This window comes from Temnothorax nylanderi, unplaced genomic scaffold, assembly GCF_030848795.1.
Source record: "Temnothorax nylanderi isolate EJ_2023f unplaced genomic scaffold, tnyl_v1.0 TNYL_tig0012_pilon, whole genome shotgun sequence".
NCBI lineage: Eukaryota > Metazoa > Arthropoda > Insecta > Hymenoptera > Formicidae > Temnothorax > Temnothorax nylanderi.
In genome coordinates, this window is record NW_027249074.1 from 525,064 (window position 1) to 543,873 (window position 18,810).

At 41.2% G+C, this 18,810-nt stretch overlaps 2 protein-coding genes across 4 annotated transcripts in view; one reads left to right on the forward strand and one right to left on the reverse strand.

Moving 5' to 3' along the window:
- The window catches only part of 14-3-3zeta (tyrosine 3-monooxygenase/tryptophan 5-monooxygenase activation protein zeta), a 55,048-nt gene extending 40,168 nt beyond the window's left edge, over window positions 1–14,880 (reverse strand). For 2 of the 3 annotated variants that reach the window (XM_071697413.1, XM_071697410.1), the window contains exon 1: window positions 14,743–14,880. The gene's annotated coding sequence lies outside the window, so the exon portion shown is untranslated. The remainder of the gene's footprint in view (window positions 1–14,742) is intronic. The other variant, XM_071697412.1, reaches the window with a different exon arrangement.
- Window positions 14,881–17,118: 2,238 nt separating this feature from the next.
- Rplp0-like (ribosomal protein LP0-like) lies at window positions 17,119–18,539 on the forward strand. Its single transcript, XM_071697422.1, has 4 exons — window positions 17,119–17,254; window positions 17,518–17,837; window positions 17,990–18,226; window positions 18,302–18,539. The coding sequence occupies exons 1-4, from the start codon at window positions 17,227–17,229 to the stop codon at window positions 18,455–18,457; spliced, it is 741 nt and encodes a 246-aa protein (XP_071553523.1). The 5' UTR covers window positions 17,119–17,226; the 3' UTR covers window positions 18,458–18,539.
- Window positions 18,540–18,810: the final 271 nt, after the last annotated feature.

Below are 18,810 nucleotides of genomic sequence, written 5' to 3' on the forward strand. Positions count from 1 at the left end.
TATTTCTCTACAAGCGCGACGTGTGACGTGCGACGTTCGTATAAATACTCTCGTGCTATAATACATACCCGGATTGAAATTAAATCATGAGATTTTATTCTTTCATTCGTGGCCGTATACAATGAAGTTGCTTTTAGCGTAGCGCCGTTCGATTTGTGTCACGTTGCTCAGAATAAACAGTGTCACCTCTTACGTTCTATTCTTCCCCGACTTCGACCTACGTGTTTTTACCTTTTTTCGAAATGTCATGTTCGGGAGATATACTCTCTCGTTATAATAATATCATCGTAATACTATATGAAGTCCAGATTAAAACTTATTAACGTGACAATTCATTTTTAAAGCTAATGGAGGGACGAGTTAATTAAAAATTGTATTTAGACTTATTAGGTATTAAAAACGCTGAGTTTTTCAAGTAACATTCACACCTTTCTTTAATACAAGCGAGAAACGATTGGACCGTTAAATTTTTACGGCACGTACTTAAAAAAATGTGTCACAAAATTGTAAAAATAAAATGAGATATTGCGAAACGCCTCTATATCCGTTTACGCAACTAAGGCCGATAAATACCTAGGCACTTGTACTCGAGGAAAAACATAGTTTATCGCAGCCAACACAATGCTAGGCGATAAAGTTTGTACGCGAATGAAGCGACTGACCATTCAACATCGCGTATAAATTGCATTGACGTGAAAGAATGATTTCTCTTATCTTCACTGTCATTTTAGAACTAAAAAGAAAATAGAGCGGAAAGAAAATATGAACAAGCCAATAAGATAGCGCACTAACAACAGAATTGGAGAGAAAATTTAGAGAAAGATTAAAGTTAAGGAAAAGGAAATTTGGAATAAAAAACAGGATTTAGAATTAAGAGAAAAAAGTCGTTAAAACAAAATAAAACGTAAGCCACGTATAGTGAGAGCATCGGCGACAATAGGTGTTTCAAAACCGATGCAAGCTGTTTTAATCTCCAAAAGCGATTTCGACGAATTTCAATCTCGGGAACATGTGACGGCGAATAAAAAGTTGGTAGGGTAAAAACAACCGTCCAGCCGGTGGTGGCGTAAACGTTGGTCGGAGACTCGAAAGCGACGTCGATCGATATTATCGCCCGTCGAAAATACCAAAAAAGCAGCTAGAAATACGGACTTCCCGCCAGCGAAACGACATCACGAGAGAAGTTTCGGCTCTCGACGCGGAAAACACGACGTCGGCGACGGCGACGTTGTCGGCAGATCGGTTCGAGCCAATCGCCATCGCGAGCAGCTCAATGGTGCAGCAACAGCAGCAGCAGCAGCAGCAGCAACGTAAATCGATAATTACATATGCATTAAATTGCATCGTGCGGTGAACACCGGTTGGTTATCGCGATCTCCGTGGAGAATGGAAAAACGCGGACTAATCGGAAGCTCGTTGACCTCTTTGAATCGTTCGTTCTTTTCTATATTCGTTCTGGATCTATATGGTGTTCGATAACAGGCGGATTTTACGCTCCTAATATTTTGTCGTTGGAGAGCTAAATAATTTTTCCTTCACAAGAAAAATGCACAAAAAAAGAAATGTTAAATCAAGACTTATATATATAACAATTTATAATCTTGGAAATGAGATTATATTGCGTTAAACGAAGAAAGCTTGCTTGAATGAAATCATTTATATATTTGTATCCTAGAGGTAAAGAATCGTATCTCCAGTTTTTGTCAAAATGAAGTTAATACATTTTTCAATATATACTTAAATTGTAAAGAAGCTTAAATTGTATAATAGTAAAGTGTCTTATATCTATTATTATCAGTTCCTAAGATACAATGTTCAGAAAAAGTATTGAAAATTTTCATAGTGCCTTAATTTTGGTCAGGTTTATTGGCAGTTGTACTGTTAAACATGTCAGTTAAATTACTTGATCAAAAACCCAATAATTAAAAGCTAATTTTATTTTATATCTTAAAAAAAATAAAACATTTCCTTATTTAAAATTTTAAACTTGGTTTTCTCTGAATCCATAATAATGGAGATATTCTTGATCTCTAAGGTACAGATATAGTTCAACCAAGAAAAAAAAGTTAAAATGAAAAATTGAAATTCTTATAAGAAGATTATAGATTGCTGCGTATATACGAGTATATAAGTTTTAATTCGACACTTCTTTTTTTTTCAATGTGGACAGATTTCGAATCGTGATCGACAGAGAACGATAGAGATCGTTCGATGCGTTACGCTTTAGAAACGCAAACGGAGACGGCAAAATTTTATCCTTCAGCTAATCTCAGACTGATTTTATTACAACAGAATCTTGATTAAAAACACTCATCAAGCTGTTCCTGTAAACGACATCTTAATTTTCTCGCTGTGTGAAACTTCTCAACGAAAACATCATTTTGAAATTATAGCAATTACATAAAATTCTTATTTAAGGTATGACATATTAATCTATAATTGCTTTGATACAATCTGGCATGCATAAAGCTCTAGAGACACAGCTGAGAAATGTCACGACGCGTCGACGTGTCGCGTCGCGTTAACGAAACGATAATCCGATTCCCTCCCGTGAATTGAGATATAGATAAAAAAGCTTTCCGATTCGCGCTGCCCGATCTGGCGATCTGCAAACGACATACACGGCGAAACAAGATCACGCGAGATGCGGACGTACACGTACCATCAATTCCACGGATGTTTCTAATTGTATATAATTTAGGAATTCCTGCGTACGAAAGTACGAACAACGAGATGTATAGGCACTTCTGCACTCTCTGAGATGCTATTCGGAACTTTCTCCGACGGTTCCGGGACGAAACTGGTCCAAATTGGCAGGGTGAAATCTACTCGAATTCGTCGTTCGAGCGGACGACAAGCCACAGGTGGCACTGTACACGCGTACACACGACATTGTGTGTACGTGTATACGCAGCCACTTCAGCCTAAGGGCTTTCGTCGTACAAACAAAGGTAGAAAAAAGAGAGATAAGGGTTCGCCTTCCTCCCTTTCGTCGGTCGATAAAAAACTGCAATTAGTACCCGCGCGTTTTTTAGCTCTTCTTTTTTTCCTCTTCTTTCCGCTGTTTTCGCGTCAAGCGACGTCAGACGAGTACAGTTCCGAAGAAGAATTTTATCTCGACCGTGGAGAATTTCACCTCGGCCTTGTCAACGGCATTTCTTTTTAACGAGAATTAACGTGGCGCGATGTCGTAAATATTATAAAATTATACGAAAGATATTCTAAATTTTTCTGTCGTCGAGTTTCATAATCAACTCACCGACAATCCAGAAACCATGAAGCGACGATGACAATTAAAGCACTATGTTCACCTCAAGTTCGTGAACTTGAGATTTCACATCTTTCAAGGTGCTGTCCTCACAATTTAATTCCATCAAATTAATACGTGACAAAGAAACGTTATTATTAAACGAATCACGTCGAACAGTTTCTTCAGCAAAATCGTTGCATCTCGCGTAACGTTAAATTCGCGGTGATCTCCCTTCCAAAGCTCAAAGCTCCCTTGAATTAATAATGTCGCTAGGGAGAAAAAAGGCTAAAAGGGCGCTTACACACGCAATGATTAGTGGCGCCAACTGACTGGCATTCATTGGCGCCAGAAACCGACTAGCATACTCACAAGTGTTTACACAGTGATTGGCGTATAACATGGAAAATATTTAACATTTATTAAGGTGAGTTGACCGCCAGTAAACGCCACATTACTAGCGCCAGTTTGTATCAAGTGTTTACACTTGCAATTTTACTGGCGTTAGTCGATTGGCGCCACTAATCATTGCGTGTGTAAACTCCCCTTAAATTCTATTATTTCCATTCGAGGGACTGCGGGCTCGCGAATCAACGCAGTTGCAATATCCTGCGAAGTCACTTGAATCCTAAACGTTCCCGACGCCTCGATGGTGACACACATACACACACACACACACACACAAACACATAAACAGTTTCTCGAATACGAGAGGAGAGCACCGTCAATACGCAATCTCTCTTTCTCTGTGTAAATACAATGGACGCCCATCGCACAATATGCTGAATATCCGTGCGCGAGCTGCGATAACGCCGGATCGCCGACGTTATCTCGCGTGTTATCACGCGTCGTCGTGTGAAACGCAACCGAGATGGTTACGGATACATGAATGCCAGATTTCATCGACATCTCAGAAAGATAACACGTCCGTTAGACGCACGTCACGTCGAAAAAAACAAATGTCGCAATGCCTCTACTGGACAAAAGATTCAATTCAGATTTCGTTGACAAAAGTTTTATATTATGTGTTTTGCAACGTCTACTGTCATTACCAGAATGCATAATTACCTATTATTACTGCGTCTTAAATTTCTGTGCCATTTTTTATCGCTCCCAAGTTTATAATTTATTATTATAAATGATAACGCTGTACTTGATCCAATTTCTTCCTAAAGATCTACATTCGCAATTGTTCGTAATGACGAAGATGCTACGTTATTCTAGATGCCGCGCGATAAGAACCGTTTTCTCTGGCAACTTATATATGGTACCAGTTACGTAACGTGACTCTCGCGTAAGGGCACTACCATTCAGTCGATTCATTTCGCCTTTACACACTTCCGAGTTCCATTCAGACCGACTACTCGCGCGGAAAAATTACGACGTTCGTCCGAAACACTGTTTCTTTGTGCTTCGATAAACTCGCATTGTTCGTTCATTAAATATAAAAGGTATTCGCATGAAAGATCACCGGAATGGTATCTTTAAAAAAATTTCAAATAAAAGTATTAAAATGTATTATTCGCATATCTTCTAATATCTCCTATTTGATTAAAACAACTCGACGAGATTTAAGAATAAAATTATTCTCTTCTGAAACGTAACGTCGTTATGACGGGTGTTTTTGTAGAAACACACGGCTTCGATAATCAATTTGCTTCGATAATAATCGTTCTCATAGTCACGCCGGATGTCTCAAAGGTATCTTTCGACGTTCGAAGAAAATTGGATCGTGGGGATCGAAGTTGCGTGGTACGTGAGATGGGTACGAGCGGCTGCGAGCGATCGTCGGGAACTTGAGCGGCGCGACGCGTCCCTCGTCGAGGGAACCGACCGGAAAAAGAGGCTGCACGCGAGAGGCTTTACGTTACGCACGTGCACGCACACACCGGCGTACATACGTGCTCGTCCGTCGGCCGGCGCGGCGCGGCGCGGCGCGGCGCGGCGCGGCGCGGCGCGGCGCGGCGCGGCGCGTCGTACGTGGACACGACGTACGTCGGGACCCGGCGAAAGATATAGTAGTGCGTCACCCGGCTTGGAATAGCGGCTGATGTCAAGCCTCGTGCACTTATACTCGCGTCCTCTCACGCCGCATCTTCGCGCACGCACGGCACGCGTTATCCGGCGCGCGGTGTCACTCTCTCGAGAAACCGGGAGAGAGAGAGAGAGAGAGAGAGAGAGAGAAAGAGATTTATAGTCATCCCTTCGGTTACTGCGAGCGAGAAAGTGCTGTCGCGAATTCGTTAATTCGATTATTCGCGGACGGCGAAATTGTTGTCAACACTTGGCGACGTGCGCGATTCTCAGATTTATCTGAGGAAAACCGCGAGATTGTGACGCGTTGATTATTTCCGACGGTGAAGAGGAGAAGACGCTCTCGCGAACTCTGTCACAATCGTGATGCTCGCCCCGGAGCTAATTATGGATTATGGCGGGTACCGGCTCCGCGGCACTCTCCTCGCGACAATTCGCTCTTCGGTGATTTTATTTCCGTACGCGGTTTCCGTGTATTTTCTCAACGTGAGTCACGCACGCGGCCGCTCAGCCGTCACGGACACGTCATTCTTGCACGAATAAACGCCCGTTCCCATATGGGATTGCGCAGACATGCTAAATTTTATTTCGAAATATTAAAATGTCGAGAAATGTCATATTAGAAAAAAAATCGTCGTCGCCCTATTGTATCAATAACAAAGAGAAATATTACAATCAAAATACTTAAAATAAATTTTTTAATATGATGAGACATCTAACTCTAGGTACTATTAGAAACGTATGAGCGGATTTTTATAACAGTGGAAAAGGTAGAATCAAATTTTCTTCTAACAAACAATGCGGAAAAAATTAAAAGAAGTCTGAATTAAATTCGCTAAATCTCTATAAACATGAAAATATCAGAAATATATTGTATGTCTCTGGAAGGAGTCAAACAATATTCAAACTAGTCTCGCGTTTCTGAGAATGTCAGCGAGACATTCCCGACCGATTGTGTGTGCAGAGAAATTTATCGCGCAGTTGGACATATCGATCTTCGGATTACACGAAGCGAAACGTAAATCGTTATGCACGGACATGCAATCAAATTATACTGCGCCCTCTAATTTACACCGCGCTACCGGTTTGTCATCCCCTAAGTACACGACCCTAATCCGTTCTCCCGGGAGTGCTAATTAACGGGAGATAATGGATCACGATAAGTCGCGCGACCTATGATGCAACCTTGACACGCCGATCCTCGGGCGAAAACTCGGAGAGAATTAAAAATTAATTAAAATTGTACGGAAAGCCATTAATACAGGATTCGTTAACACTTAAGCGATTACGGATATAACTTTATGGTTTGATTACCGCGAGACCTCTTATTTATCGTTAGATTTAATGAAAATACAGATATCGTCGACCTAGTAAAGTCTAAATTTTCCATCGTAGCTGCTCAAGAAATCGTATGACTGTTAAAAGTTTTGCAAATTAAATAAAACTTTATCCTGAAAGACATTTGTTTCTATTTCTCTTCATTTTAGTTGGCGTGGAGTAAATATCACAAGTGTATCTCGCGAGAGGAGAAGGAAGATCATTCTTCTTCCTTTCTCATCCTTCCGGAAATGCAACATGAATGCCGATAGGGAAGCGTCAACGAAGCGCCAGTTAATTACCTCGGTAAACTCACTTAGGACGAATGCCGGTCGCTCGCTGGTGCGCTAAAAGCGTTTCTTAAAAGGGAGCTGAGAGACCCTTCTCGTAGCCACTTTTGCAATGCGACCCCCCAGAGAGAAGCACGACACCGGAGGAAATTGCGCAATCATCCAGCTAGGGGTGACTCGCGAGAACCGTCTGTTTGCGCGCTTTTTGTGCGCGTTAGTTGAGAAAAAGACCACCTGCGATCGAGAGAAAATTGAGCTGGATCGCCTATCTGATTTGACAGTATAAATTATTGATAGATAATTACGATTACATAATTACTAATTAATAATTTTGACAGCCGAAATTTCTTAGTTTTCACACACGGAGAGAATTTTCTCTTAAAATTTACCCTGAAATCATGGTAGTTGTGGGACATGTACCACCAAGAATTTTATGCGAGCTATTCTGATTAATATCCACCACAATAAAAAAATATTAATATCTATTACATTAAAATATAAAATATGTTTGATTAATTTTACTAAAATATATCTAGGAAATTTCAATAATTTTTCAAAATTTACCAATCTGCTTGGTAATTTTTACCACGTTGTTTGTAAAATGTCTTTTGTATATTTTAAAAATTCCTTGGTTGCCAAGCTGTCCCAAGTTTGTAGTGAATTTAATGGTAAAATATAACAAAAAATTCTCTCCGTGCAGGACTTCCAAATTTCGCGGTTTTAAAATTTCACAAACCCAAATTCTATGGATCCTCCCAGAGATTCTAAATTTACCTAATTTAAATCCACATTTCGCGGATTTCAATAACGATAATAAATTGTTATGTATACACGCATGCATGTAGATCTCAGATCATATTCTATAGGAAATTCGAATGAATTAATTCTGAATCTTCGTATTCACGAATCCGACGTTCAATTTCGTTTCAATTCCTGTTAGTAGGACGTTTATATACGCTTCACTTCGCTCTCGAATATTACTGCAGTAGCGAAATCCCTTTTCGAGCGAGCATAAAGTGCCTCCCAAAGAGGCAGTTAGGATTGGCCTATTTGGGATCTACCCACTCCGACTATTTAATCTGTTAGTATCGGCGGAAAATCGATAGCTCGATGGCCCGCAACGAAAATGTCAATTTAATAGGATGCTCTTCTGCCGTAGACGTATTACGCAACCGGTTACGTGCCGATTGATGGCTCTCCGTAATCGTTACCCATGCTGTTACGCAATTCCTGTTATCACGTCCTTGCAAACAACCCGCCCGACGCGAATTCTTTCTAGTAAAGTAAATCGCGGAATATTAATTAATTATAGTCACCCCCCGCATCGCGAATACCGCTCTCCGTTCTGAACGTGGAAATGTATAATTTTGCGACTTTAATCAAGCGAGTCCACGTGTGCAATATGTCGAAGGGCCGTGCACGAAAGTCCTTTTTACATTAACGGTTACGGCATATTTAATGACGCGATTTTAAAGTCTCATATATCAAACGTCTCGCTACGCTTTTACATATCAAACCTTTCACGGCGCTTTTACATACATCGACTCTCAGCAATTTTTAATTATCCCGCCCTCCCTATCGTAATATCGCGAATGAAACATTTCGCCGAAACTCAAATTCTATCGCGAATCGAACTTGTTCATTTACGCACCAACGTTTCCACGAAAGGAATTTAATTAACTTTCCGAAAAGGTAATTAACCTCTACAGGACCGGCCCCTTTTTTGGACGACCTTTTTAGTTTTAGTGCTAGAACATTTTTGTCCTTGTCAGTGGGTTGAACTACGAAAAAGACGGCGCCACTTCAGTGCCTAATATTAGGCTTCCGATCCCGGAGAGGTTAAATAACTCTTAACACATTGAAACATATTAATCAATAATTTAATAACTCCTTTTTATCTTATTGTGTATTATATTAATATTATATGTATAACAAATAATGTTGTATTCGGAGGTCATGCGGTAAGTTGAGCGCGGTTATTTTTATATATTATATGCTCGCGTTGCAAAATTTCTGACGCGATAGCTGCATCGGCGCGACGTAAACTTTTCGGGAGAGAGAGAGAGAGAGAGAGAGAGAGAGAGAGAGAGAGAGAGAGAGAGAGAGAGAGAGAGAGAGAGAGAGAGAGAGAGAGAGAGAGAGAGAGAGAGAGAGAGAGAGAGAGAGAGAGAGAGAGAGAGAGAGAGAGAGAGAGAGAGACGTTGCACGCGACGTTTCGACGTAGTTAAATTTTCCCAAGGTGCTTCGGGGTTGAGTGTTCTCTCTCGTTGCGCAATCTGCGCGTTAATTCGAACGTGTTTCCAGTAGCCTAAAGCGGCGCCGCGAACTCGAGAGGCGTACTACCCGTCGCGTCCCGAAACAGTCCCGGGGTCTCGTTCTCGACGGCAGGAAGAGGACGCACGGCGTTAATGACAGAGCTCGCGTACGAAACGCGGGACTAATTGACGCGCGATAATTAACGCCACTCCCGCGGAGAGCGACGCGTCGCGACGCGCGTTCATGCAAATGAAACGTAGCTGCTAGACGCTAATTGCATCGACGATCGCCACGAGCGAGCGTCGAATTCTTTTTGCCAGCTGCGGCAATAGAATGCAGCAACTCATCGATCTCCAATCGACGGGCGTGTTCGCGTACGTGACACACGTGCGACAGCGATCTTAATTGACGAATGTCTCTTAATTTGAAACAAGTGTCGTTTATTAACTAAAGTACACTTGACTAAGCACTTAACTAAAGTACACGTCGGTGTACGAAGCGTTTCCGGAAGCCCGTTGAATCGCGATAGCTGGAAGTCTGGAAAGCTCATTTTAACGATCGTGGTTGCAAAACGGATGTCGGGACCGTTGTCACGGGTCTAAAGTCTAGTCAGACGCTACGTTTAGGCTAAACGAATATACGGGCGTCGTGGGCGACGGTACACCCGAATGAACGCGACTTTCTTGAATGGGCCGCGGCCGGGCGCGATTCCGATCAGCAACGGCCGTCGCTTTCCACCCAGGAAATGAGCTCGCGTCAAGTTGAATTACACTCGCAGGTGGAATAATCATTACGGCCGACCGCGTAGAAACGCGATTTTCAGATCCATTAACGCGCCGCTAGCCAACGAGCGGTTTTCCGCGAACGGAATTGAAAGAGAAACCCCGGCTGATTCTCGCCCGATCGAATTCGCCCGCGAGACATTTCGCGCAAATACTTCATATCCGTAATTTCCTGCGTTATTAGAACGTTATTAGAAAGGAAGAAAAAAGCAAAAATAAATTTGTTTTAGAAATAAATCCGTGACTACTAACGTAACGCGCGGTTATTAAAATGTTTTAATAGCAATTTTACATACGAGATAAGAAAACTTATATATAATCTTTGTAATAGAAGATTTTAGTAATTTATTAACTAACAGCCCGCAAGTAATATCTTGAAGGAAATTGCGTATTTGCGATCCTATTCGCTAGACGCGAATCGATAAGGCCGCGTCAGAGATTTTGCTGCTACATTTCGATAAAATTAGAAACATTATACGAAACATCGTCGTAGTTTAGTTGGTTCTGGCATCGGTTTTCGACTTTTCGTCATTAACAGCTAACGATTACAATAGCACAAGTCGAGAATAACTGCGAATCATGTATACAATACGCCTAAGTTTCAAGTTTCCCAATTAAGGAAGTCGTTATAAAAACTATGTCCTAATATCTGGATAAAAATTAAGGGCAAAGAGAGAAGATCTATAGTTTAAAATCGGCAGAATTAAATCACTCGGAATTGCAAATGTAACGTAATTGTAAACGGCGAAAGCTACTGACACGTTTAATCGACTGCACGTTGCCCGCAATATCGACGAGCGAGCAAATAAACTGATGATGCGTTGACAGGTATATACGGGCGAGATACACGTTTTCGGCATCACTCTCAATTCATCCGGGATCAAAAACTAGTTGACGCAAACATGTTATGTAAAATTTAAGTAAATAGCCTGATGGACACGATCGAATTACACGATACATTGTACGCGCTCGATACGGATCCCGATAAATTCGGATTAAATTCGAAACGGTACCGAACGCTGGCTTCGCACGATGTAGATGTATCACCGAACGAATCCAGTCGTTCGTTAATTAAAACAAGCAAGGGAAGTCCCTTACGCGATGCCACGATGTCGAGAATCGTTCTGATTAAATTAATACTCCGATTTACGGCGCAGTATGCAGCGGAGTAGTAACTGCTTTAAGCGCTCCCAGGATACATGAAAGCACTTGTGTGCGCATGTACGCGTGTATGCGTGTGTGTCGCAGTGTTCAAGCATAATAAACAACCATATATAGTTACACGTACGACCAGGGTACACAGTCTGGATACCGATTTTGTATCGATTAATAATGCACAAATGCAACAAATGCTAAATTATATAAATTAAATATTGATACTATTAAATTACGTGGCATTTTTGGCCCTATTTTATAACTGTTTAAAATAATCTCAAAATTGTATGAGATTCTCATCAAGATATGTTTAATGAGCTTCACTGAGCTAAAAACTAATCGCGACTCTTATACAGTTCACGGTTTTCAGAATTTATCTACGGATTTCTTGGAAGATATCGGATATTTTCTCCATTGAGGCTGTATCACGTTCCTGGGAATGCGCTGATAAACAGGTATCACTTGTATCTCCTAGCTAGTCGCGCTGCTCCGACCAGATCGCACCGCAATCGATGTATCAATCCCAATTAACTCGCGTCTCGCTTTCCGCGAACCAATAATATAGTCTACAATTCTTTGTTTCATAAAGTAGCGCGTTTCTCTGACCCATGGGCTATCGCTTTATTCTTACCATGGTTATATATAGATATGGTGTATTTGTAAATGCAGTAAAAAGTACGGACTACCAAAACAGACTCAAAATTTTAAGGACGCGTTCTTCGATCATTTTGACGTCGAGTCTCCACTTCTTTCTGTAATCTCTTAATTCTCTCAGATCCAGATATTAAAGCCCTCTGATTTTCAATCGCTTCTAAAGAATCACTAACGTCCTGACACTACAAGTCTCGACAGAAATTATTCCCTTAAATTACCGAATACTTTTCGACACCCTGTATACAAGCGTCTTTCTTTCTCTCTCTTTCTCGCACGCTCCAGGCTCAGGTAAGTCGCGATCGATCGGTAAGACCGCGTCAACGGATGAATGGCGAGAGTAATCGCGAGAGTTGTTGCGAGAATGAGGAACGCGACGGCCTCCAGAACGTAGGAGAGGTCTTCGCTCGTTACGCAAATACGCCGATCCACGAGGAGACGACGAGGTGGAGGAGGCGGGAGGGCGAGGCGGAGGGTGTCGGCCTTGGCGAAAAGAGTCAGACCTCGCCGGCTGTTCGATGACCTAGAGGCAAGGTGGGCGGGAACGTAGCGGACAGGTAATCTGATAATATCGTTCATTACACACCTAAATCGCGAATTAGCGTAGCCCTCCTGAGAGGGAAAGGGTGGGGAGATTTGCCAAAGTGGTATCGAGGCCGTATATCAAAGACAATACAGCCAACGTACATCCCTAACGAGGGGCCACTTTACGCTCGCTCGTTACCAACGTCTAGATTCGTTATCTTAACGCGAGAAAAACAACTGCGCCATTCGCGGCGCAGCTGGATGGCAAAAATTAATAAAACGATAGACAGCGGCGGAGTATCGATTGCCAAACTATCAATGCGAGAACGTAATTACGTAATATCGTCCGCTTCTAGTAACGAGTTGTTTTTCCAAGCTAAGGAGCTCGTTGCAAGATATAGATTTATAGATTTGTGTACCTTAGAAGTAAAGGACCGTATGTCCATTTTTGAACATTTCGAGAAAACAAGGTTTAAAGGAAACGATTAAATAGGAAAATGATATATTTTTACAGATATAAAATAAAAGTAGCAACTTGATTTATTAAGGTTTTAATAAAGTAATTTAACTGACACGTTTAATTGATATATTTTTACAGATATAAAATAAAAGTAGCAACTTGATTTATTAAAGTTTTAATAAAGTAATTTAACCGACACGTTTAATAGTGCAACTGCCAATAACCTGTACCTGGTTAATTATAAAAATTTTCAATACGACTTTTTCTAAATATTGTTTGTATCTTAGGAGTAATAATAAACATAAGACGCTTTACCATTATACAATTTAAGTTCCTGTTGTATTAAAAAATGTAAAAAATAATAATTTTGACAAAAAAAACTGAAGATACGATCCTTTACCTCTAAGGTACAGATACATATAGAATATAATTTTATGAAGGGAGAAAGGCTTCGTCGTTCACCCTTCGCTTACAGAATTGATTAAATTAACAAATATCTCTTTCTAGAAATAAGATAATCTTTTTTCATATAATCGGAGTACCCAGTCGCAAAAATTGAGACATCTTTATCTTATCTCCTTCGCGTGACTTTCAAAATAGATCCAGGTGTTTTAAAAATTAACGCAGAATAAACGACGCGCCTTTATCGGGCCGCGTTAGCGAGTTATGTGCGAACAGATGCGTCCGCGACACATATAGATCGCCTGTCTCGTGGATCACCTCAGCTTCGCGCGTTTATCTATCCGTTTATCTCTCACGAGAGAGAGAGAGGAAGAGAGGGGGGGGGGGAGAGAGAGAGAGAGAGAGAGAGAGAGAGAGAGAGAGAGAGAGAGAGAGAGAGAGAGAGAGAGAGAGAGAGAGAGAGAGAGAGAAACGAACGCACGCACGAAGCGCGAGGGTGGGCAACCTTTCAAAGGCGACTCTCGCCGCCAAAAGTGGAATCCTCTAAATCTCCGCGAATCCTGCTGCCCGCCGTTGCGCGTGATGCCCTCGGCTGCACAATTCCTCGTTCGCGTTATCAATCTCGCGTCTCTCGTCGATAAGGAGATGAACCGCCTCTCCTCCTCTCGCGGCCGCGCAATTAGCGCCGCTGCCCACCTTGCGCTGAAACCGCCAAGGGACGTTTTTAAACCGCGCCGAAAGACCATTACGACATCGCGAATAATAACTCTTACGGACCTGTTCTGTAAATAAGGGTTAAAAGAATCTCGGGAGGGAGAGAGAAAGACGGACGGACGGAGCGAGAGAGAGAGAGAGATGGATAGAGACAGGGGAAAAAAAGCGATCGATGCGACTGCTCCGGTGAGCGAGCGAGCTCCGCCGTCTCCCTCCCGCTCCCTCACCCCTCATCATCACCTTCTAATCGTCCCCGCTTATCGTCTGGCCGATAACCATCCGGAGCCACGCAGCGGCACCCCCGCGACGTATCATTTCCTCGAGGTGGCCCGGCAACGTGCGAGGAATTTCGTCGCCGGCCGCGAAAGCAACATGGCGGCCGCGAGGAACGAGACGACTGGCACTCCTCGCTCTCTCGCTCTCTCCCCCTCTCTCTCTCTCTCTTCCTCGCACGGCGTCTCGTGCGTCATCGGTGCGGCAAGCGGCCGCCTTCAGGCCGTCGATCGCGGCGACGTAGCCAAGAGAGGGAGAGAGAGAGATAGAGAGAGAGAGAGGGAGCGAGAGAGAAAGAGATAGAAGAAGATGGAAAGAGCGAACGAATCCGCCGCTCGTATCTCGCTAAAATGACCATCTAGCCGGGCACAACCTCCCCCCGAGATTCGACTCGATCTCGCCGATTTTCTCCACGGGGGCGAGAAACGTGCGGAGCAATCACCGGCGGCGAGATTCCGAGCGGCGCGGGCCGCCCCGACGACGACGTCGGGACTCGGGCGGCATGGCTACGGGGTCCACACGGGCCGCGTTGCGGCGCACGTCGCGCGATCCGCCGCGGGGCCGCGGCGGATCGCGATCCCGGACGCGACGCGACGGTCGCGGGTGGCGAACGGTAGCGTGACGGGACGGACTCACCTTCGGAGTGCTGTAAGCGGCCTGGGAAATCGGGCTCTCGACGTGTTCAACAGCTACCGTTCACTACGCTCTCGCTGAATGCACTGGCGCGACCAGCGGAAACCGCCATCTTGCCGGGCGCTCGCAGGCGCTCGCGCGCCCGCTTCCGCCGCGCCGCGGCGCGACGATTCGAATCGCTCGTTCGCTCGTTCCTGAAACGCGTTCCTGCAAAAAGAGCCCTTAAGTTGGGCAAAGATTAATGACATTCGTAATTTTATGCCTAGCGTTAATTTCAGCCCGACGGGACTCGAATATTGCCGTATAAATACAAACAAATTGAGATCTAATTCGAATTGTATTTTATATTCCAAGTCTTGTTTTCATCAAATTAATAGACGGCGATACGAGTCAGGCGCGGTACGTGGTGCGCAAGTAAAGAAATTAATAGTTACAGAAGTAACGAATTACAATGTATATAATATACATATACATATATTCCAACTTAATAAACTGCGCGCCGATTATTTGTCGGACTTAATTGAGAAACACAGCTATCGTTGGAACATTAATACCCTTCCCTCCCCGGAATTAAATCTACACGATTTAATTATTTAAAAAACTGTAAAGAAATTATTGCGAGAAATATTACCTCAGCCAGGATTCGAACCTGGAACCTCCCTCATTTCGTGAAGGGCGTCGTAAAAAAAACTACCAGCATTGAGAAATCCCTAAACAAAGGAATTGCCGAATAATTTCATTCAATTACAAGAGCGAGATTATAACAGAGTCGCTATATAATCATAATAGATAATAAACAGATTCGAGTTACTTTGCATGTTTAGAGTTTTTGTGTGTTATTGTTATTTAACATATGCAAACTTTTTTGGTTCTGACACATTGAAATAAAAATAAAAATAAAATATATTTACACTTTATATTTATCTATATTTTATAACTGGTCTATTAATTCTTATTAATTTATTCCAATATCGGATTCATTATTTTTAATGGAAAACTTAACAGAACATAATCTTAATTAGATCCGTTATCTAGTTATCCATGAAACAAATGTATAAATCGAGTATTTAAATATATTTTTTCATCCCCTTGATCTTTCATTTACATAAAAATCAATTATTGGCATAAACGCTGCAGGTGAATACTATAATAATGTGAATGGTCTAAAGCCGTGATCAGACTACGGATTGAGATTGAGATTGGATTGAAATTTGACCAATTAGAGCAAAGTTTACTAAACTTGAAGTTAGTTTTCTTTATTCTGATTGATTAAATTTCAATCCAATCTAAATCCCAATCCGTAGTCTGATCACGGCTTAACACTTATGCGGATGCTGATGGATCAATATGGCGACATCGTGAAAATTGACGGTTCAACATGTATTAAGAAACCGGATATCTTCCTGTTCTCTCGAAAGTTATGCCTGGAGATGTACCAGTGTCAAGGCGAATGGCCATCGCGAGTCCCTCTGGAGCTTTTGCATTATTACCGCAACAAGAGACAATTCATTTACTACAATCATAACTATAGGCAGCTAGGCCTGATGACAAGGTCAGATAAGGAAGAATATAACGAAACTTGTATCCATAGCGCATTGATACAAAAAAAATGATTTTTTTCTGCATTTAGCAATGGAGAATCATGGAACGATTTTAGATCAAAAATCGAATGGCTTTAGGGAGCAAACCATGGTCAGAAGGCATGCTAAAGAAATAAGTGAAATCACCAACGAATTTATCAAAAAATTACCAGCATTGAGAAATTCCCAAACGAAGGAATTGTCGAATAATTTCATGGATGACCAAAACTCCCAAGCTCCCCAAGCTTGACGACCAATTTCAAATTTAATGTCTCCTCCGAAAGGATAGCCCAGTTTCTCCGCACGAGCCCCACTCGTGCGGGGGGTGCAGTTTGGAATATAAAAATTCCTGTGATCAGGTGGACTCGAACCCGGTTCCTCGGGGTTACGAGTCTGGCGCTTTACCACAAGACCACACTGCCACCCTTCTTGTTTTAATCTTGCCCTCAGTAATCAGGAATTTTGGTCTAAAAATTGGGTTTAAAGATTATATTTAAAAAATTGTTAAATAATTGTTAATAAATGTCTTTTTAAAAATTAGTAAAAAAAAATACACCACTCTGAGGGAAGATAAAAAATAATTTTCTTTATAAAAATGTAGATTAGAAACAATGTTTTTTAGTATATAAAATAATATAAAATTTCACAAGATATTTTCGAAAGATTTTCTCTTTCGAACAGTCAAGTTACGTAAGAAATTCACTGCGATTTATTCCAAATCGTTACGTGTGGCGTCCTCTGTATAATTTCTGAACTTACATCGCATATTCGCATGCGAGGTGAGATGTGTGATGTGAGGGGGGATGTGAGCACAAGCACATGGTAGCGCATGGACGTCAAGCGTGAATTTTGATCAATAATAATTTTGTTGTACTTTCTTAATCCGTGAAGGAATCCAGTTTCAAAGATGCCGAAATCGAAGAGAGACAAAAAAAGTAATTTCCCAAAAATTTCTCGTATATCTTTTACGTATTTCCGTACGAAGTGTTCTTTAGAAGCGGTTAGCCTGATTGCAACTAACCTCCAAAGCGAGTTTTAAATAATTTAATTTCACGGTTTAACATTTTATCGCATATTTTTATCGTAATAAATTAACAATTTTGAAAACTGTTATTTTTTACGCCTTTGGTTTAAAACGAATATATATATGTGTAACATAAATATATGATATATATATATTAAAATATTTTTATTACAGTTTCTCTCACTAAAACCGATAGAAAGGGGGTAGTATTGAAGCAGCGGATCATGGAAGACGTTAAGAAATGTGTGGACGAATACAGTCATATATTTCTAATCTCTGTTCAAAATACACGCAACACCAAGCTTCTTGAGTTACGTGCCGAATGGAAAGACAGTAAACTTTTCTTTGGAAAACTCAGAATAATTGCGCTAGGCCTAGGGAAATCGAAGGAAACCGAGATTGCGGAAGGCATACATAAATTGGCTAACGCAATGAAGAATCACCCGATGAGTGGCCAGTGTGGTCTGTTATTCACTAACAGACCAAAAAAACAGGTAGGTAGTATATAAAGACTTAAATAATATTATTAAACTGATTTTGAAGCGAGAATTTGGTAAACAGGTTTTCATATTTATACAAATATATCTTGAAATTTTACAAAAAAAAAAGGTTCCTGATGCTTATCGTTAACGATACATTTGCACAGGTAATAGAATGGGCAGAGGAATACGAAGAAATGGAGTATGCCCGTTCTGGATTTGTAACACCTGAAACAGTGGAGTTACCTGAAGGACCTCTGCCACAGTTCCAGCATAGCATGGAACCACAGTTGAGACAGTTGGGTATGCCTACGTCGCTGCAAAAGGGAGTTATCACTTTGATTAAACCGTTCAAAGTTTGTCAGATGGGTGACACCCTGACACCGGAACAGGCACAAATTTTGGTACATATTTTATTTTATTTCTTGAAACATGATGCGTTGAAACATTGAAGCTATTAATTCCAATATATTTTGTAGAAATTATTGGATAAACCGCTAGCAGTTTTCAAGCTGATACTTTTGGGAGTGTATACGAAAAAACATGGTTTTAAGAAACTTACAGTACCAGATGACACAAAGGAGAATGAAGATGAAGATAAAGAAGAAATGGACGTGGAAAACAATGATACATGAAATTTATATATATTATAGTGTTAGAATAAAATTAATATGTATATACGATTTTATACACGAAAATATATTTCCTTATTTTTAATTATTTCCCTAATCACTTTGTTTAAATTTAAAGAACTTCAACAGCAAACATTTTATGTGTCATGAAATTGTATTTAAATGCTTAAGATGTAACAAACGAATACTGAATAATTGGTAATTTAAACGTGTCAAAATTTTTAGTGTTTTAAGTAATTTCATGAAATATTTAAATAAAAATTCATATTAATCAACTAAAATATGCAACCAATTGTTTTAACCGCATTTTGGACGATTTGTATATTATGGGTGAGTGAAATTTGATGTATCTGTAA

What these genes read in the sequence shown, in the direction of transcription:
- Rplp0-like (XM_071697422.1), top strand. Translation starts at nt 17,227, where the DNA reads ATGCCGAAATCGAAGAGAGACAAAAAAA. An exon ending in ATCGAAGAGAGACAAAAAAA is followed by an intron (nt 17,255 to 17,517) that starts GTAATTTCCCAA and finishes TTTTTATTACAG; the next exon opens with TTTCTCTCACTAAAACCGAT. An exon ending in CGGAACAGGCACAAATTTTG is followed by an intron (nt 18,227 to 18,301) that starts GTACATATTTTA and finishes TATATTTTGTAG; the next exon opens with AAATTATTGGATAAACCGCT.